The 11491-nt window shown below is 40.3% G+C and overlaps 1 protein-coding gene across 1 annotated transcript; it reads left to right on the top strand.

Moving 5' to 3' along the window:
* The first annotated feature begins 9737 nt into the window (after positions 1-9737).
* On the top strand, positions 9738-10717 carry LOC130956880 (protein FAR1-RELATED SEQUENCE 5-like). Its single transcript, XM_057883828.1, has 2 exons — positions 9738-9982; positions 10030-10717. The coding sequence occupies exons 1-2, from the start codon at positions 9738-9740 to the stop codon at positions 10715-10717; spliced, it is 933 nt and encodes a 310-aa protein (XP_057739811.1).
* The last annotated feature ends 774 nt before the right edge of the window (positions 10718-11491 follow it).

Raw genomic sequence — 11491 nt, 5'->3', positions numbered from 1 at the left:
CACCTGACTTCAGGGATGCATATATCCTCTAGGATCTTGTCTAGACCTTTATTTACCCTCATCATTCTCCTATTAAAGGAGTCTGGGTCATCTTTCAGTTGAGGAAGCTTAAATATCTCCCTGATCTTGTCAGGATGGGTATGAACAATCTTTCCTCTGACTAAGGTCCGATGGTCATAGAGAGCAGCTCCAATTATTCTTTGCCTGTTTGTCTGCCATAGATTAGCATAGAACTCCTGAACCATGTTCCTTCCCACTTTCGTTTCAGGATTGGCCAAAATTTCCCAGTTCCTGTTTCGAATTTGCTCTTGGATCTCCGGATATTCATCTTCTTTCAAATCAAATTTGACTTCCGGGATCACTGATCTGTGACTCATTATTTTGTAGTAATGGTCTGAATGTTCTTTAGTTAAGAACTTCCCTTGATTCCAAAGTGGCTTTGGAGTATTCTCTTTCTTGCCTCTTGGGGTGGGTTGTTTTCCTTTAGGAGCCATGATCTTAATGAGTATGTTTTTGTGATCACGGATAAACACACCAAACTTAGAGCTTTGCTTGTCCTCAAGTAAAAGAGAAGAAAGAAGAGGGATAGGAGGAGAGCAAGCGCGGCATGGTGATGAAGAGAGGGGCGCCGAATTCAATATATAGGGAGGGGGTGGGAAATTTTCGAAAATAAGAAAAAGATAGGATAGAAGATATGATTTATAAAAGATAGATATGATAAGAAAAAGATATAGTTTAAAAAGAGAAAGATATGAATAATAATTAAAAAGATAAATCTGAATTTTTAATTTTGAAAAAGATTTTAAAAAAGATAATTGAGTTTTGAAAATAAACTTAAAAGAGTTGGATTGGATTGGAAAATAATTTGTTTTTATAGATTAAGATATATTTGAAATTTTTTGAAAAAGGGATTTTAGAAATTAGGGTTCTTAGAAAACTAATTTGATTTGAAGGATGACATTTTGAAACATGTTGATGCAAGAAATTATGAATTGAAACATAAAAATTTAGAAAATTTGTAAAGAAAAATGAATTTTACCTCCTCCCCACCATCCTGGCATTAAACACCCAAACGCTGCATGTTTTGGGCGTTTAACGCCCAAATGTTGCTTCTCCTGGGCGTTCAACGCCCAGCTGATGCATCTTTCTAGCGTTGAACGCCAGGAAGTCCTTTGTCACTGGGCGTTTTTCTGAACGCCCAGGATGCTGTCAATCTGGCGTTAAACGCCCAGAAGGTGCTTCTTTCTGGCGTTTAACGCCCAGAAGATGCTCCTTTCTGGCGTTTAACGCCCAGATAGCTACCCTTACTGGCGTTGAACGCCCAGTGGGTGCTTCTTTTGGGCGTTCAACGCCCAAAATGTTTCTTACTGGCCTTTTTTCGCCAGTGAACTTCCAAATTCCCCTGTAACTCTGTGAATCCAATCAATTGCTTTTTTACCTTGAAGATATTTTGACCTATACCTGTAAAAATCAACAGAAACAAATAAAATTAAATTTTGTGATTGGCTGGGTTGCCTCCCAGCAAGCGCTTCTTTAATGTCATTAGCTGGACTATTACTGAGCTTTAATTAAGTCTCAGTTTTGAGCATTCTTGCTCAAAATTGCCTTCAAGATAATGTTTAACTCTTTGTCCATTAACAATGAACTTTTTGTTAGAGTCATTATCCTGAAGCTCTATGTACCCATATGGTGATACGTTTGTAATTACATATGGACCTCTCCACCGGGATTTTAATTTCCCGGGGAATAATTTGAGCCTAGAATTAAATAGCAGAACTTTCTGCCCCGGCTCAAAGACTCTAGATGACAATTTCTTATCATGCCATCTTTTCGCTTTCTCCTTGTAGATTTTTGCATTCTCGAAAGCGTTGAGTCTAAATTCCTCTAGCTCATTTAGCTGGAGTAAACGTTTTTCTCCAGCTAACTTGGCATCAAGGTTCAGGAATCTCGTTGCCCAGTAGGCCTTGTGTTCCAGTTCCACTGGCAAGTGACATGCCTTTCCATACACAAGCTGGTATGGAGAGGTCCCTATAGGGGTCTTGAATGATGTTCTGTATGCCCACAAAGCATCATCCAAGCTTCTTGCCCAATCCCTTCTACGGTTAATTACAGTCCGTTCCAGGATTCTTTTGAGTTCTCTATTTGAGACTTCAGCTTGCCCATTAGTTTGTGGGTGATATGGAGTAGCTACCCTGTGGCTGACTCCATAACGAACCAAAGCTGAGTAAAGCTGTTTGTTGCAGAAATGAGTGCCCCCATCACTGATTAATACTCTAGGGATACCAAATCTGCTGAAGATGTGTTTTTGGAGGAATTTTAACACTATTTTAGTGTCATTAGTGGGTGTTGCAATAGCCTCCACCCATTTGGATACATAATCCACTGCCACCAGAATATAAGTGTTTGAGTATGATGGTGGGAAAGGTCCCATAAAATCAATGCCCCATACATCAAACAACTCAATCTCCAAGATCCCTTGTTGAGGCATGGCATAACTGTGAGGTAGATTGCCAGATCTTTGGCAACTGTCACAATTAAGTACAAACACTCGGGAGTCTTTATAGAGAGTAGGCCAGTAGAAGCCACATTGGAGGACTCTTGTGGCTGTTCGCTCACTTCCAAAATGTCCTCCATACTGTGATCCATGGCAGTGCCATAGGATCTTCTGTGCTTCTTCCTTAGGCACACATCTACGGATTACTCCGTCTGCACATCTCTTAAAGAGATACGGCTCATCCCAAAGATAATACTTTGCATCCGTGATCAGCTTCTTTGATTGCTGTCTACTGTACTCTTTGGGTATGAATCTCACTGCCTTGTAGTTTGCAATGTCTGCAAACCATGGCACTTCCTGGATGGCAAAGAGTTGCTCATCCGAAAAGGTTTCAGAGATCTCAGTGAGAGGGAGGGACGTCCCTTCTACTGGTTCTATTCGGGACAGGTGATCTGCTACTTGATTCTCTGTTCCTTTTCTATCTCTTATTTCTATATCAAACTCTTGCAGAAGCAACACCCATCTTATAAGTCTGGGTTTTGAATCCTGCTTTGTGAGTAGATATTTAAGAGCAGCATGATCAGTATACACAATCACTTTTGATCCTACTAAATAGGATCTGAATTTGTCAATGGCGTAAACCACTGCAAGTAGCTCTTTTTCTGTGGTTGTGTAATTCTTCTGTGCGTCATTTAAAACACGGCTGGCATAGTAAATGACGTGCAGAAGCTTGTCATGCCTTTGACCCAACCCTGCACCAATGGCATGGTCACTGGCATCACACATTAATTCAAATGGTAATGTCCAGTCTGGTGCAGAGATGATTGGTACTGTAACCAATTTAGCTTTCAGAGTCTCAAGTGCTTGCAGACACTCTTTATCAAAGATAAATGGCGTGTCAGCAGCTAGCAGGTTGCTCAGAGGTTTGGCGATTTTTGAAAAATCCTTTATAAACCTCATGTAGAATCCTGCATGCCCCAGAAAGCTTCTGATTGCCTTAACATTGGCAGGTGGTGGTAATTTTTCAATTACCTCTACCTTAGCTTGATCCACCTCTATCCCCTTGTTCGAGATTTTGTGCCCAAGGACAATTCCTTCAGTCACCATAAAGTGACACTTCTCCCAGTTTAAAACCAGGTTAGTCTCTTGGCATCTCTTTAGAACAAGTGCTAAATGGTTAAGGCAGGAGCTGAATGAGTCTCCAAACACTGAAAAGTCATCCATGAAGACTTCCAGAAATTTTTCCACCATATCAGAGAAAATTGAGAGCATGCACCTCTGAAAGGTTGCAGGTGCATTGCACAGGCCAAATGGCATCCTTCTGTATGCAAATACTCCAGATGGGCATGTGAATGCCATTTTCTCCTGATCCTGGGGATCTACTGCAATTTGATTATAACCTGAATATCCATCCAGGAAGCAGTAATATTCATGACCTGCTAGTCTTTCTAGCATCTGGTCTATGAATGGTAAAAGAAAATGATCCTTTGTGGTAGCTGTATTGAGCCTTCTGTAGTCAATACACATACGCCACCCAGTAACTGTTCTTGTAGGAACCAGTTCATTTTTTTCATTATGAACCACTGTCATGCCACCTTTCTTAGGGACGACTTGGACAGGGCTCACCCAGGGGCTGTCAGAAATAGGATAAATAATCCCAGCCTCTAGTAACTTAGTGACCTCTTTCTGCACCACTTCCTTCATGGCTGCATTCAGTCGCCTTTGTGGTTGAACCACTGGCTTGGCGTCACCCTCCAGTAAGATCTTGTGCATGCATCTAGCTGGGCTAATGCCCTTAAGATCACTGATGGACCACCCAAGAGCTGTCTTGTGTGTCCTTAGCACTTGAATTAGTGCTTCCTTTTCCTGTGGCTCTAAGGTAGAGCTTATGATCACAGGAAAGGTATCACCTTCTCCCAGGAATGCATATTTTAGGGAAGGTGGTAATGGTTTGAGCTCGGGTTTAGTAGGTTTCTCCTCTTCTTGAGGGATTTTCAGAGGTTCTACTATTCTCTCTGACTCCTCCAGATCAGGCTGAACGTCTTTAAAGATATCCTCTAGCTCTGATTCGAGACTCTCAGCCATATTGACCTCTCTTACCAGAGAGTCAATAATATCAACACTCATGCAGTCATTTGGGGTGTCTGGATGTTGCATGGCTTTGACAACATTCAACTTGAACTCCTCCTCATTGACTCTCAAGGTTACTTCCCCTTTTTGGACGTCAATGAGGGTTCGGCCAGTTGCTAGGAAAGGTCTTCCTAGAATGAGAGTTGCACTCTTGTGCTCCTCCATTTCCAGCACCACAAAGTCAGTAGGAAAGGCAAATGGCCCAACCATAACAATCATGTCCTCAATCATGCCTGATGGGTATTTAATGGAGCCATAAGCAAGTTGAAGACATATCCTGGTTGGTTTGATTTCTTCAGTTAAACCAAGCTTTCTGATAGTAGATGCAGGTATTAGGTTGATACTTGCCCCAAGATCACATAAAGCTTGCTTGGTACAAGTACCCTCTAATGTGCATGGTATCATAAAGCTCCCAGGATCTTTAAGCTTCTCAGGTAAGCTTTTCAGAATGACTGCACTGCATTCTTCAGTGAGGTAAACTTTTTCAGTCTCCCTCCAATCCTTCTTATGACTTAAGATTTCTTTCATGAACTTAGCATAAGAGGGTATTTGCTCAAGTGCTTCTGCAAACGGGATCTTTATTTCAAGAGTCCTTAGATAGTCTGCAAAGCGGGCAAATTGCTTATCCTGTTCCGCTTGGCGGAGTTTTTGAGGATAAGGTATTTTGGCCTTGTATTCCTCAACCTTAGTTGCTGCAGGTTTATTACCTACAGAAGTGGGTTGGGAAGCCTTTTTAGAAGGGTTGTTATCAGCACTTGTATGTGACTGATCCCCCACTGGCAATTGAATGCCAGGGGTGGAAGCTGGAGTGGCGTTAGACGCCACCTCCTTATTTGTTACTGGCGTCTGAACGCCAGAACTATGCTCCCTTTGGGCGTTCAACGCCGAATTCATGCTTGTTTCTGGCGTTGAACGCCAGGAATGAGCATGAGCTGGGCGTTCAGCGCCAGCTTTATTCCTCTCTGGGCTCTGATTGTCCTCAGAGGGATTTTGAGTAGCCATTTGTTCATTTCTTGGCTTCCTGCTGCTTTGAAGTGGTGTATTCAATGTTTTCCCACTTCTTAATTGAACTGCTTGGCATTCTTCTGCTATTTGTTTTGACAGTTACTTTTCTGTTTGCTTTAACTGTACTTCCATATTCCTGTTAGCCATTCTTGTTTCCTGTAGTATTTCCTTGAATTCGGCTAGCTGCTGAGTTAGAAAGTCTAATTGCTGATTGAATTCTTTAGCCTGATCTACAGGACTAAGTTCAGCAGTTACTGTTTTAGCTTTTTCTTTCATGGAAGATTCACTGCTTAGGTACAGATGCTGATTTCTGGCAACTGTATCAATAAGCTCTTGAGCTTCTTCAATTGTTTTTCTCATATGTATAGATCCACCAGCTGAGTGGTCTAGAGAAATCTGAGCTTTTTCTGTAAGCCCATAGTAGAAGATGTCTAATTGCACCCACTCTGAAAACATTTCAGAGGGGCATTTTCTTAGCATCTCTCTGTATCTCTCCCAGGCATCATAAAGGGATTCATTATCTCCTTGTTTGAAGCCTTGGATGCTTAGCCTTAGCTGTGTCATCCGTTTTGGAGGGAAATAGTGATTTAGGAATTTTTCTGACAGCTGTTTCCATATTTTTATGCTGTTCTTAGGCTGGTTATTTAACCATCTCTTAGCTTGATCTTTTACAGCAAACGGAAATAGTAATAATCTGTAGACATCCTGATCTACTTCCTTATCATGTACTGTGTCAGCAATTTGTAAAAATTGTGCCAGAAATTCTGTAGGTTCTTCCTGTGGAAGACCGGAATACTGGCAGTTTTGCTGCACCATGATAATGAGCTGAGGATTCAACTCAAAGCTACTAACTCCAATGGAGGGTATACAGATACTACTCCCATATGAAGCAGTAGTGGGGTTAGCATATGACCCCAGAGTCCTCCTGGACTGTTCATTCCTACTTGATTCCATGATGGAATAAAAGAGATGATATGTATGTTGATATTATTTTTTTTTAAATAAAAAAAATGAAATAAATAAAAGAAATTGGAAATATTTTGAAATTGAAATTTGAATTTTTATATAAAATTTTCGAAAAATGTAGTTCAAAATTAGTTAGAAAATATAATTTTTTTTTAATTTTGAATTTTATGATGAAAGAGAAAAACACACAAAAGACACAAGACTTAAAATTTTTAGATCTAATGCTCCTTATTTTCGAAAATTTTTGGAGGGAAAACACCAAGGAACACCAAACTTAAAAATTTTAAGATCAAGACACAAGAAAAACTCAAGAACACCTTGAAGATTCACAAGAACACCAAGAACAAAAGGAAGAACACCAAACTTAAATTTTTTAGAAAACTTTAATAAAATTTTCAAAAATTATGAAAAGATTAACAAGAAAACACCAAACTTAAAGTTTGGCACAAGATTAAATCAAGAAAAATTATTTTTGAAAAAGGATTTTAAAAAGAAGGTGCCCAATTGCTAAGAACATAAACCCACGCTATAATTAACTGAGCTAAAAATGTAACGTATTTTAAAGATGTATTATTTTTATGGATAAAAGTAGAATTTTTGAAAGATAATATTTTGAAAAAGCACAAGAAAAACAAGAAAAGACACAAAACAAGAAAAACTCAAGATCTAACAAGAAAAATAAACAAGAACAACTTGAAGATCAATGAAGAACAAAGAACACAAGTTCGAAAATTTAAAGAAAAATATAGAAGATGCAATTGACACCAAACTTAGAACAAGACACTAGACTCACGAAAAATTAACAATTAATAAAGAAAAATAATATTTTTGAAGAAAATTTTTTTTTTGAAAAGAAACTATCCTACCAAGATTTAATGACTCTATAACAATAAAAATAAATTATTCCTAATCTAAGAAATAAAATAAACCTGTAGTTGTTCAAACTCGAATAATCCCCGGCAACGGCGCCAAAAACTTGGTGCACGAATTTGTGATCCGCACAATTAACCAGCAAGTGCACTGGGTCGTCCAAGTAATACCTTACGTGAGTAAGGGTCGATCCCACAGAGATTATTGGTTTGAAGCAAGCTATGTTTATCTTATTATTCTTAGTCAGGATATTAATTAAAATTATCAGTTGGAATTATTAGATTGGAAAAATAAAAGAGAATAATAGCGTTACTTGTTGTGCAGTAATGAGAAATATGTTGGAGTTTTTGAGATGCTTTGTCCTCTGAACTTCAACTCTTCCTTGAAATCCTTCTCCACACGCAAGGTCCCTTCCATGGCAAGCTCTATGTAGGGTGTCACCGTTGTCAATGGCTACTTCCCATCCTCTCAGTGAAAACGTTCCTATGCTCTGTCACAGCACGGCTAATCATCTGTCGGTTCTCAATCAGGTTGGAATAGAATCCATTGATTCTTTTGCGTCTGTCACTAACGCCCAGCCTTCAGGAGTTTGAAGCTCGTCACAGTCATTCAATCCCAGAATCCTACTCGGAATACCACAGACAAGGTTTAGACTTTCCGAATTCTCATGAATGCCGCCATCAATCCGGCTTATACCACGAAGATTCTGAGTAATGAATTTAAGAGATACTCATTCAATCTGATGTAGAACGGAGGTGGTTGTCAGGCACACGTTCATGGATTGAGGAAGGTGATGAGTGTCACGGATCATCACCTTCTCCATAATTAAGCGCGAATGAACATCTTAGATAAGAACAAGCGTGTTTGAATGGAAAACAAAAGAATTGTATTAATTCATCGAGACGCTGTAGAGCTCCTCACCCCCAACAATGGAGTTTAGAGACTCATGCCGTCAAAAGGTATGTAATTCAGATCTGAAAATGTCATGAGGTACAAAATAAGTCTCTAAAAGTTGTTTAAATAGTAAACTAGTAACCTAGGTTTACAGAAAATGAGTAAACTAAGATAATTGGTGCAGAAATCCACTTCTGGGGCCCACTTGGTGTGTGCTGGGGCTGAGACTAAAGCTATCCACGAACTGAGGCTTTTCTTGGAGTTGAACTCCAAGTTATAACGTGTTTTGGGCGTTCAACTCCGGATCATGACGTGTTTCTGGCGTTTAACTCCAGACAGCAGCATGTACTTGGCGTTCAACGCCAAGTTACGTCGTCTTTCTTCGCGCAAAGTATGGACTATTATATATTGCTGGAAAGCCCTGGATGTCTACTTTCCAACGCCGTTGAGAGCGCGCCAATTGGATTCATGTAACTCTAGAAAATCTATTTCGAGTGCAGGGAGGTCAGAATCCAACAGCATTAGTAGTCCTTTTTCAGCCTAACTCAGATTTTTGCTCAGCTCCCTCAATTTCAGCCAGAAAATACCTGAAATCACAGAAAAACACACAAACTCATAGTAAAGTCCAGAAATACGATTTTTGCCTAAAAACTAATAATATTTAACTAAAAACTAATTAAAACATGCTAAAATCTACATGAAATTACCCCCAAAAAGCGTATAAAATATCCGCTCATCAGTTGTATTATTCATTGAGTTTTTATTGAATCAGGTGTATAGGGGAAATATTTTTATTATACTATTAATTTAGGTAGAATGTTGAATGCAACGAGAGCATATGCCAAACAACAGTATATGGATAGGACCCTTAGACGTTTGTTGGTGTTGCAAGTCCTGATTCAGTTGATGTGTTGTTGAGGCAGAGATGGAGGTGAACTTAAGCGATGGGATGTTGATTGTTGAAGGACTCAAAGTGATGCGTACGAGGAGTTCAACCGTGCCGAAGAAGGAAGAGCCGTGGCCGACGACAAATATTGTGACTTGGAAGAGCTTAGCAGACTGAGTGTGGATGACATTTTGAAGAAGGTTTGGATCAACGTTGAGAGTGCATATGAGTTCTATCGGAGGTTTGGAAAAATGCATGGGTTTGGTGTGCGAAAGACTGTGAGGGGTACTTGGTTAGATATAGGTTTTTTTGTAACAAGGAAGGCTTGAGGGAACGTAAACACTATGACAGGATTGACAAAAGGAGGGAACACAAATCAGAGACAAGAACTAACTGCAAGGCAATGTTATCGATTTTTTTAGACAAAAATAATAAGTGTGGAAGGTGAGGAAGCTAGTCACCGAACACAACCACGAGTTGACACTAGCAGGAATGGTGCACTTGATTGCCAATCATCGTGGGTTAACGGAAACAGTAAAGATTCAGATAGATGGGATACAAGCACATGGTATTGCAATGTCTAAGATTGTAGGGTACATGGCTGGTATGGCCGGTGGCTATTCATTGTTGGGGTTTCTAAAGAAGGATGTCTATAACTACACTGACAAACAACGGCGTATTAAAATAGCTGACGGTGATGCTAATTTTGCAATAGTGTATCTTGAGAGAAAAGCCGAGTTAGACCCATGGTAATCGCAAAATATAATGCGACTTGTGACAACAGGCTAACGAATCTGATTTGGGCAAATAGATCTAGCAGAGTTGATTACCAATACTTTGGTAATATATTGGCGTTTGATTCAACATACAAGAAAAACAAATATAAAAGACTGATTGTGATTTTTTCTGGATCAAACAATCACAAGCAGACCACCATCTTTGGGTTTGGGTTGTTGCTTGATGAGAGTGTTGCTTCCTATCGGTGGATGTTGGAAAATTTGATGGAGATCATGTGTGGTAAGAAGCCGGCTGTAGTTGTGACTGATGACGACAAGACTATGATAAAAGCAGTTTTCGAAGTGCTTCCCTCTGTGACCCATCATTTGTGTGCATGGCATGTGGAGAAAAATGTCACATCTAATGTAAAGGGTGAAGAATTACTTGGGTTATTTAGAAGATGGCTGTATGCAGAAATGGCGACAGATGACATCGAATCCGAATGGGAGCAGGCTGCCGATGAGTATGGCCTACGCGAAAAGCAAGGGTCATGCCAGATGTATGATAAAAAGAAGATGTGGGCAAGTGCTTATCTGCGTGACAAGTTTTGCGCGAGATATCGGACAACATCTAGGTGTGAAGGCATTAACGCATACATGAACAAGTTTTCAAAGTCCACCCACACAATTTACGAGCTGGTTCAAAGCTTGGAGATGGTTGCCCGAGAGTTTCGGAATAGGGAGTTGCTGCTCTAGTTTCAATCTATCAACTCGGTTCCGGTTATGACATTATGCCTGAGAAGTATTGAAAGGCATGCCGCTACGGTATACACAAGAGAAGTGTTTGGGGATGTCAAGAAGGAGATCGAAGGGGTAGGTGCTTTGAACCAGATTAACAAAAGAAGGATATTGAATACAATGGTATACACCCTTGAGGAATATGAGGAACCTAATGTGCACATAATGGCGTCCTTCGGTCGGTCGACTAGCAAAGTAAGTTGTCAATGTAATTTCTGGAAGAAGCATGGATATCCATGCAAGCACATGTTCTTTGTGATGAAGGCAGAGCACTTGAAGGAGATACCCGATAAGCTCGTTCTGAGGAGGTGGAGAACTGATGCAAAATCCCCTGAGTAGTACACGGAAAGTTGGGGCGACGTTAGCGAACATGGTGTTATCCTCCGCCATGGGGCACTCCATTCCGCATCGCAGTGGATGTTTTTCCTGGGGGCACAACTGTTGGCATTGTTCCAGAAGGCTATACGTGGAATTCAGTCCTTATGTAAAGACCTTGAGTTGGATTACAAGGCATTTCATTGTGGGGTTAGGCCGAGCGCTGAACATGCCGGTGAATCAAATGCTGTGGTCAGGGACCCACTTGTTGCTCAGTCAAAAGGAGCTCCAAAACTTGGAAAGAAAAAAGGCCTTGGTATGCACCTGCTGCAAGGGTACGGGACACACAAAGAGAACCTTCTCAGCCAACGGTGATTATGATGAACAACACGATTTGAGAGACGATGCATTCGAGGG

Source organism: Arachis stenosperma, chromosome 10, assembly GCF_014773155.1.
Source record: "Arachis stenosperma cultivar V10309 chromosome 10, arast.V10309.gnm1.PFL2, whole genome shotgun sequence".
Lineage (NCBI taxonomy): Eukaryota > Viridiplantae > Streptophyta > Magnoliopsida > Fabales > Fabaceae > Arachis > Arachis stenosperma.
The sequence above is the reverse complement of the archived record's forward strand: the minus strand, read 5'-3'. Positions and strand labels throughout refer to the sequence as shown.